The 22,479-nt window shown below is 41.7% G+C and overlaps 1 protein-coding gene across 1 annotated transcript; it reads right to left on the bottom strand.

Moving 5' to 3' along the window:
* Positions 1-12,433: 12,433 nt before the first annotated feature.
* On the bottom strand, positions 12,434-19,034 carry LOC137837367 (cell division cycle 5-like protein). The gene is made up of 5 exons (XM_068646346.1): positions 18,894-19,034; positions 17,047-17,234; positions 15,003-16,712; positions 13,899-14,180; positions 12,434-13,497 (listed from the first exon to the last, which is right to left on the bottom strand). The coding sequence occupies exons 2-5, from the start codon at positions 17,221-17,223 to the stop codon at positions 12,757-12,759; spliced, it is 2,910 nt and encodes a 969-aa protein (XP_068502447.1). The 5' UTR covers positions 17,224-17,234; positions 18,894-19,034; the 3' UTR covers positions 12,434-12,756.
* Between the last annotated feature and the right edge of the window lie 3,445 nt (positions 19,035-22,479).

Raw genomic sequence — 22,479 nt, forward strand, 5'->3', positions numbered from 1 at the left:
GACAAACTGATGGTGTTGCCTTGTCCTCCTGACGTGTCAATCTGTGCAGATGACAAGGGGAACAACGGCGAGTTGTTCTGCTTCATCTACACTACTTTCTTCAAGAAGGTGAAGCTCCGACTTCCCTTTACTCGTTTCGAGCGAGAACTACTAACCGAGCTCGACATCGCCGCTGCCCAGCTCCATCCCAACAGCTGGGCATTCGTGCGGGCGTTTCAGATCATGTGCGTGCACTTGGGACTACCGGCCTCGGTAGATGTCTTTCTTTTCCTGTTCGAGGCCAAGAATCCTGGAGATTGCCCCTGGGTGAGCCCGAACGGAATTGCTGGGAGGTCAATCCTCTCTATCTTCCAGCAGTCTTATAAAGATTGGAAGGGAAAGTTCGTCCAAGTGCGCCCAAACAATCAAGACCCTTCGCTGCTCGATGGCTTTCCCTTGTACTGGGTAAACAAGGGAAGTAAAGACTCCAAAGAAAGCTTTAGAAGGCCAAGAAGTCCTGACAACATGGGCGAGTTGGACAGGGACCTCTGCCTTTTCTGGAGGAGCGTAGCAGCCGCCAACATAACCTTTCCCACCTCCTCCATAATTTCCTTCGAGTTCTTCGAGGACCAACTCGAAGCTCACATAGGTTAGCACTTACTTCAACATCTGGGTTTTTTGTTTTGTGTTGCATCTCTGTTATCTGTTATTTGGGCGTTCTGCTTGCCGCGCACCAGACTCGGTTTTTATTTCCTGCACCATCTGTTTAACTCGTTTGCACATGTACTCATAAATTTTACTTTTGTCTTTGAGCTTACTTGTATACTTGTGCTGTGCAGATCTCATGCTGGGTAAGGGCAAGCTAGCTGAACTGAGGGCGCTCGCCCGAACCCACAAACTGGCATCGGGTTCTCAAACCGTGCCAAACTCTGTGGTGGACATCGCCGCCGCTCAGGGCAGGTCGCCCCCTCAAGGCCCAACTCCTCCCGAGGTACTGCCCGCCCCTCAACGAAAAAAACTCATCTTGAGGAAACCAAAGAGGAAAACTCCTCAAGTGGTCCAAGAAGATGAAGAAGAGGACGATGAGGCAACAGAGGATGGCCTTATCACCAAAAGGAGAAGGGTGGCACCTTCTTCACCACCTGCTCCATCCGCCCTTCCAACACCAACACCACCTTCTCCCCCAGCACCAACACCAACACCACCTTCTCCCCCAGCTCCAACACCGCCAGTCCAAGCAGTGCCCTTGGCGGCTGCACTTCCTGCGGTTGAGGCCAACGAGCCCAACTGCATGGAGAACCCTCCGAGCGCCTCCACGCCATTCGTATCCGCTGGAGAGGGTCCTCCTTCAACAGCCTCAATCGCCGAAGTTGCGCCAGGTGGGGATGAAGGCGCTCATAACTCGTCGATAATCATCATCGAATCCCCTACATCACCACCACGCCAAGAAGCCCAAACTCAACCAATCCAAGAGGGCGGTGGTGAGAGCCAGCACCAGGCTCCTTCAGCGCCTCCACCAACAGCGGTTGCAAGCCTTCCCCTCGCGGTTAAAGGGATCTGGGGACCCTTCACAGCCAAACTCAGAATGATGGCAGAGGACCTCCCCTCCATCATAACAAAAGCTGTGGAGAGCTCCAGCAAAAAACTTCAGGATGGCATCTCCGTGCTCCTAGAGGAGAATCGCCTAATAAGGATCGAGGCGGAGAAGTTGTCTTGCAACCTTATGATGGCAGAAATCGAGCATTCGAGAGTGGAGGACGCCATGAGCACTGAGCTGAGGGTGGCGCGTAAGGAGGCCACTGATCTGCGCCAGAAGGTGCACCTCCTAGCTCAAGAGAAAATTGAGCTGGAGAGCAAACTGGTTCCCTACCGTCTCAAGGTGGCTGACCTGGAGGCCTCGATCAAAGCAGATGCAGCCAAGGTAGAGAGCCTCGAGAAGAGGTCAGTAGATCGGGAGGTCCTCTTAGGAAAAGTTGAGAAAGAGAGGGATGACACCGTGGCTGAGCTCGCCGAAGCCAGAAAGGAGAATGAAAAGATCGCTGCAGAGCTGGCTCGGGCGCAGGAGGAAAACAAGAAGGTTGCTGAAGACCTCATTCAAGCTCGTGAGAAAACTGAAGAACTAAAGAAACGAGCTGATGAGCTAGAACGGCAAACCGAGGGGCTCAAAAAGAAAAATGAAGAGCTCGAGCTGAGCTCCGCCCAAGTCCTCGCTGCTGGGTTTGACGCCGCCCTGGAGCAATTTGCCTGCCAGTACCCTGATCTGGACCTATCCATGGTGTCACTAAATAACGAAGTGGTGGATGGGAAGATCGTTCCTTCTGAAGATTAGCTGCTTCCCTCCATCACTTATTCATCTGTTTTTCTCTTGCACAAACTTACTTGTAATAACTTTCCTTTTTTGTATATGTATTTCGAACTGATACCACTTTGTTATGAAGTTTTCTGCTTCTTCATATAATCTCTCTGTTAGCTTTATTTCTTCTTGTACAAATCGCTTAAACGAAATTGACTTAGCAATTCTGCGAGCGCAACTGTTCACTAACTGCTTCAAACTATCAACTTTCAAACGATAGCATTCTAATAACTTGTGAACTTAAGGCAATCGAGCTTCAGCGTGAAACTATTTACCAAACATGCCATAGTTCACCTAATCTGCTCCATCAAATGGGCCCTTTCTCATGCCATCGCCTAGACTTCTTCTGATCGCCAGAGGGTCTTGGCAATGTATGCTTCCTCCTGTCTTCACAATTTTGGCTATTGTTCCCTCATCTGGGGGTAGAGGCACCTTTCGGATCCTTCTCTACCTCCCTGAGCTTCAGAACGAGGAACCGGGTGGCTGGGCGTTCTCTTCGAACCTACCTTAGCCACCCTCTGAACTTCTTCCACCCTTTACACCATACCTGAACTCGTTCCGGACGAGAAGGATTTTATCTTGCCTGAACTCGCTCGACGGCGAGAAGGTCTTTAACTCGCCTGAACTTGCTCGACGGCGAGAAGGTCTTTAGCTCGCCTGAACTCGCTCGACGGCGAGAAGGTCTTTAGCTCGCCTGAACTTGCTCGACGGCGAGAAGGTCTTTAACTCGTGCCTCTACATTGCCCCAGGGGCTACATCTTCTCTCCCCTGGAGGCATTGAGGACTTTTTACTGGTGCCTCTACATTGCCCGGGGCTACATCTTCTCTCCCCTGAAGGCACTGAGGACTTTTCACTCTTTCTCGCCTCAGAACGCGCAGGGGCGTTGAGGTTTTTTAACTGGTGCCTCCGATCGCCGAAAGACGATGAGGACTTTTAAAACTTTAACTGATGCCGCTAATCGCCGAAAAGCGATAGGGACTTAAAACTTTTTAGAAAGCATGCAACATAACTTCAACTCGCCTTAAATCACATATAAGTGACAAGGTCTTTCTTCAAAACTTTCGGAAAAACAACAAGCATGCAATATAAAACACTTTAAACTTTGAAAACTCTTCTTTATTGGGTGGCCTCATTAAAAACCCTCCTTAGGGAAAAGAGAGTGCCCCCTTCAAACTGTTTTAACAGAAACATTGCAAAGCTCTTTGTCTTTGTTTTTACTTAAAAAGTTTTTAACTGTAATACAACTTGAGGTGCGTGGCGTTCCAAGTGCGAGGAATCGCCCCTCCTTCTAATGTCTCTAAGCGGTAGGCGCCGTTCCCGAGTGCCTCAGTTATCCTGAACGGTCCCGTCCACTTAGGCGACAACTTGTTCTCCATCTCGTACCGGTGGGCCTTCCTCATCACCAGGTCGCCTTCTTTAAACTGTCTTGGCATCACCTTCGAGTTATACCTTCGCTCGATCCTTCTTTTCACTGCCTCAGCCTTTACTCTCGCCTCCTCCCTGACCTCATCCAACAAATCCAGATTCAGCCTTCTTTCCTCGTTCGAGTCTTCCGCTACAAAATTCTGGAATCTCGGCGAGCTCTCCTGGATTTCCACTGGAATCATTGCGTCGCATCCATAGACCAGGCTAAACGGGGTCTCATGGGTTCCTGACTGCTCGGTGGTGTGGTACGCCCAAACTATACGGGGTACCTCCTCAGCCCACGATCCCTTGGCTTTCTCTAGCCTTCTCTTCAAACCTCTCAGCAATACCCGATTGGCTGACTTTTCTTGGCCATTTGTCTGAGGGTGCTCGACGGATGCAAATACTTGTTGAATTCCCACCCCTTCGCACAACTTCTTCAACAGGTGACTTGCAAACTGAGTCTCGTTATCTGACACCAGGCGCTTAGGCACACCAAACCGGCACACGAGGTTCTTCCACACAAAGCTCTCGATTTTGTGTGCGGTGATCTGGGCCACTGGTTCCGCTTCAATCCACTTGGTGAAATATTCAATTGCCACCAGCAAGTACTTCATCTGCCTGACCGCCAATGGGAAAGGTCCCAGAATGTCGATCCCCCATGTATGGAACGGCCAAGGGCTGTAAATCGACTTCAACTCCTCGGGAGGTGCCTTGTGCCAATCGGCGTGTTGCTGACATTGCTTGCAACACTGTGCATACTTCTTGCAGTCCTCCCTCATTGTAGGCCAATAGTAACCTGCACGGAGGGTTCTTGCGGCCAGAGCTCGACCCCCGACGTGACTTCCGCATATCCCCTCGTGAAGCTCGACCATGATTCTTGCACATTTCTCTTCGTGCACACATTCCAGGAGTGGGTGTGTGAACCCAAACCTATACAACTCGCCATCAATCATTGTGAACTTGCTAGAATTCTTCTTTATCTTCCTAGCCTCCGTCGGATCTAGCGGGAGGAAGCCATCCGCCAGGCATCGTTGGTACTGTGTTATCCACATGTCTGGCTCATGCGTAGCGCAGACCTGCGTCATGTTCACCCTCTCTCCCCGACATGCTCTTATTCTCGGCGATCTCAAGGTCTCCTGAGTCAGAGACCTGTGACTCCTTGCCGCTTTCTCCGCCGACTTGCTTATTTGGAGAACCAGGTGATCTGCCACAAATGCTCTAGGCGTCTTCAGAGTTTCTTGGATCACCGTCCTCTGCCTACCCCTTTTGCCCGAACTGGCTAGCTTAGCTAGCAAGTCAGCTCGGGCATTCTGCTCTCTGGGCACATGCACCACTTCAAAGGAGACAAAGGAACTCTTCAACTCCTGCACATACTCCAGGTAAGCCGCCATCTGTGGATCTTTGGCCTGGAACTCGCCTGTTACTTGTCCCATGACCAGCAGTGAGTCACTTTTAGCCATCAGCACCCTAGCTCCCATCTCCTTAGCCAGCAAGATTCCGGCGATCAGCGCCTCATACTCTGCTTGATTGTTGCTGGCTTTGAAGGCGAACCTCAGGGATTGCTCAATCAGCACACCGTTGGGCCCTTCCAAGATGACTCCAGCACCGCTACCCTGCTGGTTTGATGACCCGTCCACCGAGAGCACCCAACGGAAATCATCCCCCTCAATTCGTGCCGCTTCTGAAGAGAGTTCGACCACGAAGTCAGCGAAGATCTGCCCCTTGATCGGACCTCGGGGCTCATACTTGATATCGAACTCCGACAGCTCCACCGCCCACTTCACCATCCTCCCAGCTACATCGGGCTTCTTCAGAACCTTCTGGATGGGCAAGTCGGTCATCACCAGTATTGTAAAACTGTGAAAATAGTGACGCAACCTCCTCGCCGAAAATACCACAGCCAGCGCGGCTTTCTCCAAGGCCCGATACCTCACCTCCGGGCCCTGCAGCACCTTGTTGACGAAATAAATAGGCTTCTGAGCCTGGTCCTGGTCTTGGGCGAGCACCGCACTTACCACCCTCTCAATTACAGCAAAATACAACCTGAGGGGGGTTCCTGCCAGCGGTTTGCACAAAACCGGCGGGCTCGCCAGGTACTCTTTAAGCTTGACGAAGGCCTCTTGACACTCCTTCGTCCAGGCAAACTTGTTGTTTCGCCTTAAACACTGAAAATACGGATGGCCCTTCTCTCCGCTGGCCGATACGAAACGAGACAGGGCGGCCATCCGACCTGTAAGTTGCTACACTTCCTTCACGGTAGCCGGGCTCCTCATCGCGAAGATGGCAGCACACTTATCAGGATTGGCTTCTATCCCTCTTTCAGTCAAGAGAAATCCCAAGAACTTCCCCGCCTCCACGCCAAAAATGCACTTCTCGGGTTTCAGCTTCAATCTGAACTTAGCGATTGTGGTGAACAACTCCTCCAAGTCCGCGACGTGCTTGCTCTTCTCCAACGAGGTCACGACCATGTCATCTACGTACGCTTGCACATTCTTCCCCAGCATAGGTGCAAGTACTCGATCCATCAACCTCTGGTACGTGGCCCCCGCGTTCTTCAGCCCAAAGGGCATCACCTTGTAGCAGTAGCACGATCTCTCGGTCATGAAGGTGGTCTTCTCTTCATCCATGGGATGCATCTTTATCTGGTTGTACCCCGAGAAGGCGTCCAGGAAACTCAGCAACTTACACCCTGCAGCACTGTCCACCAAGGCGTCTATGCTTGGCAGAGGATACGAATCCTTTGGGCAAGCCTTGTTCAGGTCAGTGAAATCGACGCACATGCGCCACTTCCCATTGCTTTTCTTCACCAGCACGTCATTGGCTAGCCACTCAGGGTACTGGACTTCCCTGATATGGCCTGCAGCGAGGAGCTTCTGGGTTTCGTCCCTGATCGCCTGCCTTCTCTCCTCGTTGAACTTCCGTCTTCTTTGTCGCACCGGCCTGACCTGATCGTCCATTGCTAGATGGTGGCACAAGAAGTCGGGGTCAATTCCCGGCATGTCTGAAGCAGACCATGCGAAAGCATCCAGATGTCGCTCTATCACCTTGGCAATCTGGTCTTGGAGCTCAACCTCCAAGGATCTTCCCATCTTGAAGACCTTTCCCCCGATCTCCCTTTCGAGCCATTCCTCGACGGGTTTGGGTCTAGCTTCCCTGGCGATCACCGCCCTGGCGATCACCGCCCTGGCGATTCCCAGCTCCCTCGCTTCCTCTGGGCAGTTCCTCGCCTCTTCTTCCCGCTCAGCGTTCTCCCCCTCAGCATCGGCGTCCATCATGGCGACGTCGCCCCCGGTGGCCACCTCCATCGCCGCACCAACAACTCGCCATTCTGTTGGCTTGGGCTTCACACCGGGAGGCGGCGTCGTTGTGATGTAACTTACTGACCTCTTGTTTTTCAGGCTATTCTCATAGCACTTCTTCGCTTCCTTCTGGTCAGATTTGATGGTGATCACCACCCCTTCCATTGATGGCAACTTCACCTTCATGTGCCTGGTCGAAGGCACAGCTCCTATTCTGTTGAGTGTTGGCCTTCCCAACAGAATGTTATATGCTGAGGGAGCGTTCACGACGAGGTACTTGATTTTCTCCGTTCTCGAGCCCGCCTCCTCCGTGAAGGTAGTTCTTAACTCTATATACCCCCTGACCTCCACCTGATCGCCAGCGAAACCATACAAACACCCTCCATAGGGCCTCAGCTGGTCAAGGGGAAACTACAACTGTGTGAAAGTCGACCAGAACATCACATCTGTCGATCTTCCTTGGTCCACCAGAACCCTGTGGACCTTCCTTCCCGCCGTAACAAGCGAGATGACTATGGGATCGTTGTCATGAGGCACAACGTCCCTGAGATCTTCCCTTGTGAACGTGATGTCCATGTCTGGTGAGTGGTCCTCGAACATGTCCACCGTCATCACAGACCTCGCATACTTCTTCCTCTGTGACGCGGTGCATCCACCACCCGAGAAACCTCCTGCAATGGTGTGGATCTCTCCGTGAGTAGGCATCTCGTGTTGCTGAGCCTCACCACCTGCTGGCTGGGAGCTCGACGCGCCCCCCGTCCTTCTATCCAGCAAGTAATCATTTAGGAACCCGCTCTTGACCAGGTCGTCGAGCTGGTATCCTAATGCCAAACATGAGTCCACAGTGTGGCCAAAGCCCTGGTGGAATTCGCACCAGGCGTCTGGCTTTGGTCCCAACACCTTGTCGCCGACCTTCTCGGGTGCCTTAAGCCTGGCTGCTATATTGGGAATGGCGATCAGGTCCGCCAACCCCATGACAAACTTATGCTTCGGCGGGCGATTGTATTCCCGACGTGCCAGTTGAGGGCGCCCTGGGCCCCTGCCCTTGTTCTTCCTTGGATCATAAGGATGGCGAGTCCTTTGATCCCTCTTGGCTGCCGCTGTCTCCAGCACCCTCTGTGGCTGGATCCTGGTCTGTGCACGTGGCCTAGCGGGGCCACGCTTCCCCTCTTCTCGGCGACCTCACTTTCATCGGCGATGTGGGCCACCGCAAGTCGCCTAACCTCAGCAAACGTGGCGGGGTGAGCCCTGATCAGCGCCTCGCAGAAAGGTCCCGGCAGCACGCCCTTCTTGAAGGCGTAGACCAACATCTCTTCGTCCTTGGCCGGCGAGCGGACCATCTGCGCCCCAAAACGATTCAAGTAGTCCCTGAGGGACTCTCCCTGGTACTGCCTTATGTCGAACAGATCATAAGACACCCTAGGGGGCGCCTTGTTCACTATGTACTGCTCGACGAAAAGCTTTGAAAACTGCTAGAAATTGGTTATGTGACCTGTAGGCAGGCTCACAAACCATTCCAGTGTTGTTCCCTGGAGTGTGCTCACAAACATCTTGCAATACACAGCATCCGATCCTCCTGACAGCATCATCTGCGTGTGGAACATGGTGAGATGTGCCTCAGGATCCTCCACGCCGGTAAAAACAGCCTTCACGGGTACCACACTCGCAGGGATAGGCGTGTCCGTAATCGCCTGAGCGAAAGGCATGGGAAAAACGCGAGGCGGCGTCGACGGCGCGACCTCTTCAGCGACTGGGCGCCCTCGCTGCTCCTGAAGAGCTTGGCGCAATTCCTCAGTCACTCTGCTAAGCTCTTCGTTCCTGGCCTGAGAGGCGACCAGGTCCTCATGTATCTTTGCCTACTCTATGCGCAAGGCTTCCACGTTCGCCTGCAACGCACGCATGATCTCCACCATCTGTGTCATAGTCATGGCGCCTTCAGCAGCAACTGGCGCAACTGGACTTGAGCGGTTGCTTCTCATCTTTCTCATGAAAACTTAACAGATCACAATGAGCGACGAACAACACCTCCTTCAGCAACGATCGATTCAGCGATCAATCGGTCAGAGCTTCGCAAACTCCAAAGAACTTCAAGAACACAACCTCAACAGCGAACCTTCACAGAAACTCACAACTCCACCACAAATCACCGCTTCTTCCACGAAAATCCGAACGAACGGCGAAACTTAGATCTTCACCGATTAAAACTTGCGTAAGCAGCGAAAAACCTCACCTCACCGAACAAGAACTCAAACGAACGGTGGAAAACACAAAACTACCGAAGAAAGCTTAGATGAACAGCGGAAAATGGTTGCACCAGCACACAACCACACAAAACTGCAGAAACTTCCAAGAACTCACGCTGTGGATGGGGACAGGTTTTACACGGCCCCACGGTGGGCGCCTGATGATCCTGCCTATTGACCGGGACGCAAGAACCTTGCCTCGTCAAACCTGGATCGACTTCTGCGCCGTGTTAGCCTCCGTCATTCACCGTGATTCACCTCAAGAACCTGCAAAAGACAGAACGGCGCCGCTGCGGCCGATCACGCTCCGACGCCCAAGTCAGCGACTGAACCACCAAATACTAAGAGAAAACTCAAGAACTCTAAAGAACCGTGCAAAATTCTCTCTCTCAGCGTACTCAAGACTCGCAAGCGTAAAGAAGTAATCTAAACGTGCGTACCTCAGAAGTTCGTTAGAATCTCTTATATACCTACGCACTTTCTCTCTCCAGACAGTTACACATCTGGTCACGTGGCTCGCATCCAACTGTACACGTGCCACCATCTGGAGCATCCTTGACTTGGGCGCCACTTCTTACTATCCAGGCTTTTGGCTAAGTTACTTATGCATGACACAACTCAGTGCATAGCTACCTTGGAGCGTAATCTCTTCTGAGTGGCGAGTTCGGGTGCCTTCGTACACACCTTCCCTGTGGTCTCGTCGGCCGCCTTCATGATCTACTTTACTTGCTTCACCGTGTATGTTCAGGTAAGCTGTCTCCCGACCTCATCCTCTGGCTAGCTAGGAAATGACTATCTGACTTCATCTTCGGCGATGTCCTTGTTTCGGCGATCTCTAACCACCATGTGGTCGCGGGTTCGCATCTGGCGACTTCATCTCAAACCCGGTGACCGCCGGTTTAGGTATGCTAGAGACCGGGGCACGCCAACTTAATAACTGGCGACCACACGAGCCCCCCGACTTCCTTCCCTTCTGCCAGCCATGGGCCCTGCTCAACATGCATACATAATAGCTCGCTGCCACGTCATCACTTCCGACTACCAGGACGGTACAATATCAATTGAGAAATGTTTATGCCACTTTTTCAATCATGAAGATGAAACTGATAGTCACTTTATTTTTCATTATGGCTCTCCTATTATGGCTTGTCAGGTCTCCTGGATGATTTGCACAAGATAGCTTTCTACTGTTGTGTTTGCATCCTGATGAATATTGTTCACATGGATGGACTTCAAGGAGTCTTTATTGTTTGTATTCGTTCATTAGCGAAAAAATGCGAGTGTAGCAAAATGAGAAAAGTGAGGAAAGAATACATCGTGAGTGAGTGCATAAATGGTACGAAAGGCAAATGAACATGAGTGATAACATGAAATTATCCTTCATTTTGCATGCGTATAAATATTCATCTTCAAGTAAACAATAACAGAAATAATCGGTTACTACTTGCTTAATTGATTGTGCTTCAAAATGAAATATATTATGTACTCATTTTGAAGCATAATTAATTATACAAGCTATTAATCAATTATGTCTTATTTTATGTTTTTTTATAAGTAGTTGATTATATAAATATCAGCCAATCAATTATGTAAATATTATGTAAATCCTAAATATTATTCTACTTTTTTTATCACCGATTTAGAAACAAAATTTAAAAATTATGAATGAAGTTGAAATGTAGTTGAATTTATTATTAAAAATATTTTATAATATTTTTTTAAATATAGAAATTTATTTTAAAAAATATATTTAAATATTGAATTGATTTTAAAATACATTAACTTGCTTATTATCATTATTATTATTATTATAGTTAATTATATTACATATACAATCGATTATATATCATAAACGTAATGTATATTCCATTATATATAACATATAATTAATTATATAATATAATATAATAAAAATATAAAAATAGAAATATTAAATATTAAATAAAATCGTGTAATAAAAGTATTTAATAATAATATTAATAAAAATAATTAATAATAAAAATGATAAATATAATTATAATATTATAAAATAAATATAGTTATTTATAATAGAAAATTTATATAATAATAATATCAATATTAATTAAAATATATATATATAAATATAATATTATTATTTAAATTTGATATAAAATAAATAAATTAAATTTTTATAATCATAAGTATTTAAAAAAAAATATTTTTATATAACAATTTTTCATCTATCTCTAATGTTAGATAATTTATATTATTTTTAACGATATTCAATTACAGAGGGAATCATATTTTAATCCAAACGGATTTAGAATTGATACCCAGTAATTTATATTTACTTTTTAATTAATTTTTATAATAAGATAAAATTAATCATACATTTTTATCAATTAAAAAAAATAATCAACTACACCTATCACATCATACACAAATTTTTATTAATTTGGTCATCATTTACCTTTACTTTTTCTATTTTTTCCTTAATTCAAATAATTTATAGACACTTACTCCTCAAATTCATCCTCTCTCAAATCCATATATTGATGCAAATAAAATATAGACTTTTTACAGCACTATCATGACATAAAAGTTAGCAAAACTAAGACAACCTAGTGATTTGTGTGACTTACAGCAATTTAACTACACAAAAAACATCACCTCACCTTTATGGAGATGAGTCGAATAGCACTCTGTAAATCTTACTAGATTAATGGATTTAACTATAAAAAAAATGAAGATTTTTTTCTTTTTCAATCCTTTGATGACCAATAAAAAAGATATTTTCTAATTAACTATATATATTTATAATGAACACTAACACCTTTAAAAAAAGTCAACAACATCTTCCAAATATTTTAGGATCGATAAGAGAAATATCATTCATATATATTTTAAAATTAATATAAGATTTCAAACTTTTTTAAAAACACATTCAGAAACTAAAACCCATATTTATTCGTTAAGAAATACAATAATCTTTTAACAAGGACAGAAAAATATAACTTCCTCATTTTAAAAAAACTAAAATATATTTAAACCATAATATAAAAATTATGTTACCATGCCATATACATTTCAATTCAAATTTTAAATTATATATATTATTATTATTATTATTATTATTATTACCTACATATACCAATGAATAATTTAACAGTGCACAGTTTGCAATAGGAACTAGCTCTAAGGTCTAATTCATTGATAAAATCCTTTTAAGATTCTTATAAAAAGAGCCGACATCCACTAAAAAAGGGACAAATAATGAAAGACAACAAGGGAGAGCAAATATCTCAGTGCTCATAGTTTACTGTCATAATCATAACATGTTCCAAACTTCAACTAGGTATCGATATCTTTCTTCCTCATATGGCTTCCAAGAAAGCAGCAAGACTCACTGTCCATGCAATCTATTCAGTTAAACATCCACTGAAATCTGAATCGAGAAACTACCCACCCTAATGTCTCCCTTTTAACTGTCAGAACAGCTACAAAGTGTCCAGCCTAATTTGTCTCCTCCGTAACAGCACTGGTTTCTTCCATGCTGCTCTCACGTGTGTTTACAGCATTAGCAACTACATCATGATTGCGGCTATTTATTTCCATTGAAGCACCCATTTCTGACACGTTCTCCCCATTGTCAGTATTACCATCAGTAGGACTAGTACCTTCCACTATTTCAACAACATTCTCAGCAGCTGGTGAAGCTTTTGCTAATTTAACATCAGTGTCATGTATTGTATGCATTTTATCAGGATCCACATTCATGTCTTGACTGGGGCTAGAAGTAGACCCGTCTTGCACAATCTCTTCTTGCTGGTCAGCAGTTGCATCATGTGATGACTCAACTGTTACAGCTAGAGCATTTCCATCCTCTACTGAGTGAGGTACAACTTTATAACTCTCTGTATCCAGCACATCAGTTTCATCCGCCTTGCTCTCATTGGCCTCAGCATGAGCATTGTTTGCTTCAATTTCTTTTTGCTGCTGTGCTTTTAATCTGCATTGGTTAATGGTATTTTGCATCTTCTCCAGCTCTTCAACTAGACTCCCGTACCTGTTTTGCAAAGTTTTTTCAAGTTCCTTTTGCTTCTGTACTTCACTCCACAAATTGTTTATCCTTTGCGATGCTGCTAATTGCTCCTGCTTGTGCAAAGCTTTAAAGCATTCTAACTCGGTTGCAGCTATATCCATCTGCTTGAAAGTGGCCTCAATTTGCGGCCAGATACTTTTCTTTGCTCTCATCTGAAAAATGCAATAGCCAAATTATAATATATTCAAGGTTGAGTATGCAAACACTCAGGCAACATGTATCTAGAATTACATAAAAAAACATTTATTTTGTCCAATGCAAAACCAAAGCACAGAATCCGGCTTTCTTCATGTTTTCTCCCATTTCCCACCATTTCAAATGTAGGAGTATTCCTAACGAGTTGATTTCCAACTATCTTTATGAAACAACACTTTTCAGTTTGGTGCACAAAACACAAATGTGCAATTAAAAAACTAACTTTTCAGAGGGCATTAAAACCATAAAGATTCTCAAAAATTGGTGATACAATTAATACAGACTTCGAAAGCAACACTCGAGACTACATGCTTAAATGTAGCAACTCAGCAAGAAACAGAAACGTAGCATCACATACCTCGTAGCCTTGTGTGATAACGGTCACCTTCTTCTCAAGACGTACCATCTTCTCCTTATCATCATCCAACTTGTTTCTCGCATTCTCAAATTCATTCTGCAAAGCTGCTAGCTTTTCCATGTTCCCAGCAACACTGGAGAGACCATATGCATTACGCGTAGGAAAGTACGTAAGATCATGGAGGCAGGTTCGATGTGCTTCAATAAATTCATCAAGGGGTTCATTTTCATGTCCCATTGCTGCACAAAGATACTGAACTTCTTCCTTTATCAACTTATCAGCCTACCATACATAAACAGAAAGAAAAATAAATATTATCTCCAATGATATCATAATCATAATAACGAGGAGCAGGAAAATAAACAGCTCATTAGATATAGCCAATGCTTTATCAAAATAAACACAAAATGTTTTAAATTATAAATTAATCTTAGTGCCAATTGTGGTAAAATGCAAGGGCAGAACTTGGACAATTACAAATGACTAAATGAATCTGACAATATCTGAAAACATGAACAAAAATTCAGACAAAAACACATTCAATACAACTTAATTAAAGTAAGGATTGTAACAATATGTGAGCATTTGAGATCCAATTCACAAGCTATTTTCATATAACAATGACATTGAAGAATCAAAAAAGAATAAATTTACACAATTTTGTGAGTATAATATATAAAGCAATCGTGTGGAAGTGTGAGTCTCAAAATATTCATTGAGATTTCATAGTATTCCGTTTTCAAATACTATACCTTCCTTTATTACCAACTCAGTAATAATTATCATAATAAGAACAATTAAGACATAATAATTTATCAAAATGAAAATTTAAAAAGTGATATCCAAATTATTTCTATTTCATTAGTCAGTGCAATACTTTGGGAGGTTTATCATGGAAGGGGAAACATAATTAAAAAAATTGAGTAGTAAAAATATAAGGTCATTATAGTCTCTGAATCAATCTTGATAAAAAAAGGAGGTATTTCCAACATAGAAGTCAAGTCTTGTATGTAATAAAGAATGAGTTGACCATGTTACTTCCTATCAACTAAAGAAAATGAGATATCAAAAAGAGAAAGAAAAAAAGAACAAGTAAAGACATACATCTTTCATTTCATCTTCCTCGAAATCTTCTATCACAGGGACAGCAGACACGTCTGCCGAACGCTTGACTCCTTTCTTTTTCTCCTTATTCACTTTATCATCAAGCGGATACTTAGCATTGTCATGCTCCAGTAAAGTTAGAAGCTCCTTTCTAATCATCTCATCAGCCTGCTCAATAGAAGTTGGTGGAACAAAGGAACTCTTGTCCCCATCAGTTCTCATCAAGGAATTTCTTATAAGCTCCAATGACGCAGCTGGGGGCCTAGGAAGTTCCCGTTGAAGGACCTTTGATCGTTTTCTAAGTAGTGCCTGCTGTCTTGCCTCTTCTTCCGCTTTTTCTCTAGCTATTCTGTCAGACATATCCTCTTCAATCTTCTCCTCAGGCTCTTCGGCATCTTCTGTAACTGGTTCCATCACTATTTGGTACTCATTCGTGGGCTGTGGAAGGCTTCCTAAACCAGAACGCAGACTTCTTCTTATATCAGCCTGTCTCTGCAGTTCATGTTTAGTACTGTCATGCATATTCATGTCCTCATTAATATGTAGCTCATCCCTCAGAGGAGTTCCCTTTGGTGTCATGCTAAAAGAAAAACCATCTCTTGTTGGCGTCATACCAATTCTTGGAGTGATGCCTCCAGGAGTTGCAGAAGGAGTCAGCATTGGATTTGGAGTCTGAATGTCCTTTTTCTTAGGAGTGACACCAGAAAAATCTGAAGGATGCAACTCCGGATTCTCCCCTCCCAACAATGGTGTTTGAGACTCCCTTAACCTGGCAAGATTTTCAGCTTCCATCATAATAGCATCTCCTTTACCAGCTGGTGTTCTCTGAGGGGTTCGCAAAGGAGTCACTCCTTGTCCAGGTGTCTGTGCATAATTAGCCAGAAGAGCACGTGTAGCACCACTACCTTCAGCAAGTTCCTGACTCCCTGCGAGGTCACTAGCATAACCCAACTTAGCAATTTCATCCAATTCCTGATCAGATATCTGGGGTGGTGGAAGCATCAATTTTGACCTCTTTCTTACTGTTTCTGGATCATTCAATTTGTTGGCATGCAATATGGCAGACGGAGCATCTTGCCTTTGTGCAATTTTATTTTTTGCAATGTCCTGCTTTCTTAATTGTGCCTCAACATCAACCCTCCTTTTCCCTTCAAGTTCTTCAATTGTAGTAGGGAACTTTGGCTGTTCCACTGGTCTATCTTCATCTGCAACATCAAAAAACCCTGGAGGAGGCCTTTTCTCGAATGGAATTTCTGCATTGTAGTCTATTCCTTTCCTTTTTCTCTTCCGCTGCCTGATATCAATTCCAGCTGCCTTCAATTCTCTCTTCTTTTGTAAGGAAGCAAGCCTCCTCGCTTCCTCAAGCTGTTTCTCCCTAGCCTTCCTTTTTGCTTTCTTTCCCTTTGTGTTGGCTAACCGGGCTCGTGCTTCAGAAAGCATCTCCTTTTCGTCTTCATCCATATCAACAGGATCAGGTCGTGCAGGTTTTGACTCAGGGTTTGGATCAATCTCCCCAGGACGCAATTTTCGAGGATCATCACCAGGCTCATAGTTCTCATCTTTTACACAGGCTGCATCAAGAAGCTTCTCATACCGCTCAAGACACTGGGAAGGTGTACGACCTACAATTGGAGCAATTGTTCTCCACTGAGTAGGCATGAGCTTAGCAAGATGAAGTAACTTCTCGTCCTCTTCTCTTGTCCACTCAGTCTACGCAAAAAAGCATCCAATTGAAAAAATCACTGCTTATTAGCAAAATGTTAGACAGTAAAAACTAAAATGTGGAAGACAAAAGCTGTAGATGGAAAAAATCAATTAAAAAGAGGTTGTTGTAATTAATAACACAAAGGACAATTAGTAGGATGTAGGTTTCACCACATATAAGAAAGCTTAAAAGTATAAGAATAATACAACTGAGCAAACTATTACGACGTAATACCCATTTTGTACAGAGTAACAAAAAAGCATAAACTTGAATTAAACTTCTCCCTCAACTTAGGGTATAATATAAAACAAAGAAGTAGGAAATTGAGAAGAGAGATACCTTTTTTATGGAGGGATCAAGCCACTCATACCAGCGAGCTTTGCATTGCTTGGCAGATTTGCGAACAAGGAGCGAAGAGATTCGAGCCCACTGGTTCTTTCCATATTTCATAACAGCAGCTTTCAGGATTTCATCTTCGGTGTTTTTCCAAACACCGCCCTTTATCATAATCCTCATCTTTGCTTCAACTACAGACAATATAATCTATGAGTATAATTTGTACACTACAGATTATGCAATCTAGAATCTGTAACATTCATAAAGGCAACACATAATCCTTTATTCTTACATACTTTTTTTGTTATTTACAATCACACACTATATATTATTTCATTAACTCTCCCTGTCTCTTCCAATATATGCTACTTGATGGATGATAGCCATGCACACCAAACAAATTTTTTATTTTATCATGTGGTGGAGAATAAGAACAGATAGATATGCTCAAACAAGCAGCATTAGTGGTAGCTCGTAGCAAAACTTATTAATAAGCACATATAATAACTCATACATGGATCAAATTCTTCCAAAGAAGAAAAGAAAAAAGTGTATGAAATTACAGGTGCTTTGCTTTTATCCTAATATATGTTTCATTATGTTTTGAAGCTTCCCTTTATTATATACCCAGCTAAGCTTCAAATACATCACTCGCAAAAGATAAAAATCGAGTTACAATATAACTTGCTAAGTTAGAGGCGAAAGACTTGATATTTATAACCCTATATACGTAGCTGGACCTACAAAATTTGATTAACATGCATGTCCTAAATATGTGACTCTCATTTATAATACTTTATGCAGAATTATGATAAGCAAAAATAGTGTAAACAACTATCACGTTAGTCAAGTTTGACCAAATTTCTTTCCACAAAATGAGATATTACTATATTAGTCAACGATAAAGATAAGTCTAATCTTATCCCCAATTAATAAATAATCCCAGTAGAAGTGGTCCCAAATCCAAAGGTAAGTAAGTGAACAAGATAAGGACTCTTAGTCTAGTCCCCCCCCTTCTTAGAATCTCTCCACCGCTGGATAGAAGTTTTCTTCACCAAGGTTCTCCAATGACAGAAATTTTTTAATTTGATAAAGAGAAATAACAAATGTTTGGTTTTCCAGAATATAACCATGTGGAAAAAATGACGGAATAATATCATGATGTGATTTGAGTGACAGAATAGGTTTGGTTTGCATGTCTTTTGGAAAAATTTCATATTCATAAGACATGAATGAAGTATTCCGAACCACAAGTTCTAAACCGTGGTTTTCTGTGAAATTCAATCATGCATATTCAGAATTCTCCTAGTGGCACATGTTTTCTATTTAAAAAGCCTTTTCACGGCTAGGCTAATACTGAAGCAATATGATATGCATAATGCAATCCCTCAGTAGGTACAGAATATTAAATACTTCACAAAGAATTAATAAATGGTATTCAGTTTTCATGGCTCCAAACATACATCATGCTGTTTAGGTCCATGACTTCTCTAACTAACATGTTAAAAGAATCAGCTTATACATTTATTCCGTTACAAGCAGAATGGCATGATGGCTGGGGAAGCAACAGGATTTCGTGAAAACACCTATTTTGCTATCTCAAATCACTTTTTTTTTCACCAGAATGGAGTACCATACAAAGAAAAGGTTTCCAAGTCAAAATAGAAAATGATGCACTATTGCATCCCATGGCAGCACAATGTTAATAAAAAATAAAGCGAAATTCCAACTTGAAACAAAAATGAAACCCTAGATCCATGAAATCAATGAAATCGGATAACGAAATAAATAACGCGAGACAAAATAAGGAATCAAAAACTAAACCTAAACCGCAGAAATGAGAAACGAACCTGGTATAAACCACTTGGTTCAGACAGCGTTCTCCGCGAGAGAGAGAGAGCGAGAGAGAAGAGTGAGGAGCTAGTGTCAGAGCGAGAACGAGGGTTGTTACCTGAGAGAAAATAGAATTTCAAATTCACTATTTTTTAAATGAATTTCAAATTCTAACATTTTAATTATTTAAATTACCTTTTTCATTTTGTACATCATATTGTGAGTATTTTTGCAATTATATAAAAAAAAACATGCTCAAACATTTTACTTTTATTTTTTCCAAGGATATTTCTATATAAAAAGAATAAATTAAAATATATATATATATATATATATATATATTCAATAGAAAATTGTTTAACAATTGTAAAACTATACCTGGTTTAAAATTAAATGTATGCTACTTTATTATACAACATAGTTGAATTCAAATAATTTTATATGAAATTAGGATTAAGAATAAATATAACATTAAACAATTTATTTTTTAAACAATATGGTCTATCATTAGGCTTATAAGATATTATAAGTAGATTACAAGCATTAAAGAATAACTATTGTTATAATAAATGATATATTACAACCTGGATATAGAGAAACAACGTGTTACACTATAACTTTTAATAAATCTTACTTTACTGATATCTTTTAATTAACTCAATTATTTTAAAAAATCGTAAGTTAATTTTAAATAAATTCAGAAAACAAATATTTATATGAAGACAATATTATATAAAAAAAAACATAGATTATATATAAAAGCCTAATTCATGGATTGGCTTAAACTTTTGAAATTCAAAATTAAAGTTCAAGTATAAGTGAAAGGTTTAATATCACTTATGGTATAACATAAGTAAGTCAAAAATTAATTTCGTCTATCAATTTTTATTTGATTTAATTTGGTTCTAATTTTGTTTAAAAGGACTCGATGTGAATATTTTTCTTAAATAATTATGTTTTAATATTGTTAAGTGGGATGATGACTTGGCACACAAAGTCTGACACATGGGATTTCATTTAAAACAAGTGTAGTACAAAAATATTGGGTTGAGATTTGTCCATTTTATGTCCTTGTTTAGATCATTTGTTTTCCCTGTTTTAAGTGTGTTCTTCTTCTCTTTTGTTGGGTTGAAAAAATTGTTTCACTGCTCATCAATGTCTAGGTATCAATCTTCATCATCTTGTAGTTGTAATGGATGGGGTTAAAAAATTAGTGTAACTCCTATCATGGTAGTGGGAGTAGGAGTTTCTTCGTTGCATCCATTTGTCATTGTGGATATTTTGTTGACTCTTAAGAATGTTAGGAAACAAGATTGGGATTGTCCTAAGTGAAAGCTTAAACTTATGGAACTTTGTTTCGTTAAACTTACATTTGTTCTTTCTAACTACTTGATTATTTGTTTGGTTTTGTGGTTTTGTTAAAAAACAAAGTGGTAGGGGAGACATTACAAGAAATTATTTATTTACATATTAATTATTACATACGGATATTTACATACAGATTTAATTCAGTATGTAAATAGACGTTACATACATATTTTTCTTTATATAAGTCAAAAGTGATTACATACGGATTTAATCAGTATGTAATTTTAGTGTCACGAAGAGCGAAAATAATTACATATAAATTATATCTGTATATAAATTATTACATGTATAATTACAAAATTAGAATAATTAAAAAAATTAAGTGTTTTTCAGATACGTGAAAGTTCGTACATTTGAAGACATAAAATCGTGAACCCTATTTGGGAAATCGCACTGCACTATTTATTCTTGTTCAATCACTGAAATTATTACACACATTTTGATGGCATTGAGCTCTTCTCTTTTAGGGAAATTGAGGGAGGTTCGGCCAGCCCTCTTTGGAAGGTGAAAGGATTGAAGATTAAGACCTAAATCTTAGGCAAGGGAGTAAAGTATGGCTCAAGTTTGGCAGCATAACAATACTCAATTTAATCTTACAAAATGAGAGCCAAGTACCTCAATTTATAGTGTTTAGAGGGCTGGAAATTCAAAAGAAAGTGGAGGGAAATTCAAATGAATTCCCTCCCAAAAGTGGAGCCTAAATGAGCACATGGGGAGGGGTGTGTCTAGTTTGTATGCTCACCCCCTCCATGGGCTTTCTAGACCTACCTTGGTAAATTTAGAGGTTTTTTTAGAAACTCTAAGTTTACCTAGGTTGGTGTTTTAGGTGCCAAAATTAATTCTAAGAAAAATTACAAATAAAGTTCCTATGCTAATTTTGACAAGAAGTCTACTCTACACTAGAGTTTATGGCATTTGAACATGTAAAAGAACGTCTTATTGGATCCTCTTGGCCATAACTCTAGGGTTGGCCCAAATCTACCCTTTGGTGGGCTTGCATGTGGGCTTGTGCTTGGGCCTCTTCCATCATCCCCTCCCTCTTGAAAAGGATTTGTCCTCAAATCCAATGCTTCTTCTTCTTCAATGCTAGGGGGATGAATGTGGCTGGATGGTGTCCATCATCTCCTCCTTCTTGAGAAGATCTATCCTCAGATCTACAAGGTAGATCTCGAATAGCAGCCTCTTGCTTTGACAACTATGCTCGTCCTCCCGGATCAAACGTCCATCTATGGGAATCATCAAACAAAGCAAATGAGTTAGTTTGAGCAGTTGTATAAAAATCAATTTTATGAAGTTGCCATTTTTGTTTTTCTTTTGTTTTTGGCAACTTTTTACAATATTTCTCTTTTGGTCATTGTATGTGTTGAACAAGATGCTTTGATGTCTCCAAATCCAAAAGGAAAGCTTGAAGACCTTGCTGCTGGGTGTGTGTGTTGTCAAGTTCATTTGAATCTTTAACCTTTTGAAAAGATGTGTTTTCTAAAAAGCTGTAAAAAATTCAACAGGTTGTTTTACCTTAGCTGTTTTTGAAAAACTTGGTTGACTTTGCTGTCAAACCAAAACAATCGATTGTTTCGACAAAACAACTGATTGTTTTCCTGCAAACCTTAACAGAATTCTGTTAAACGATTTTAATATGTTTTAAATGATCCTAACTAACTTGGCTCCTTTATTAAATGCTTTTGACCACTTGGTGGGTCTATATAAAGGTGGTTTTACGCTCCTAATCTTGGAGTAACAGAAAGAGTTTATCAAAACAGTTTTTCCAAGATTTGAAAGAGCTTTGGATCATTCTTAAGTGTGCGGAATAGGATTGGGTTGTAATTCTGAACTTTAAGCTTTGTAATACCCAGGTGTATTCTATTCCCTTCTTCCTTGATTACTGTATTTCTGTAGTTGTGTTGCCAAGAAGTGTTGTGTGTTCTTGAGGTGTTCAAGATCAACATTCTTGGTGTGGTTTGCCAAAGGTAGTGTGTTTCTTGAGGGGTTCAAGGTCACTACTTTGGTGTGTGGTGTTTGTAATCTGGTTTTGATTGCATAGTGGAATACCCAGTGGTTTATGGGGACTGGATGTAGCTCTTGGAGTAAGAGTGAACCAGTATAAATTGCTTGTGTGCTTATCTCTTACCCTTAACTCTTTAAATTCTGTTTTTAAGTTGATTTTATAAACTGCTGATAAAAACAACCGATTGTTTCGATAAAACAACCGATTGTTTTTCTGATATCATCTTAAAA

This window comes from Phaseolus vulgaris, chromosome 4, assembly GCF_000499845.2.
Source record: "Phaseolus vulgaris cultivar G19833 chromosome 4, P. vulgaris v2.0, whole genome shotgun sequence".
NCBI lineage: Eukaryota > Viridiplantae > Streptophyta > Magnoliopsida > Fabales > Fabaceae > Phaseolus > Phaseolus vulgaris.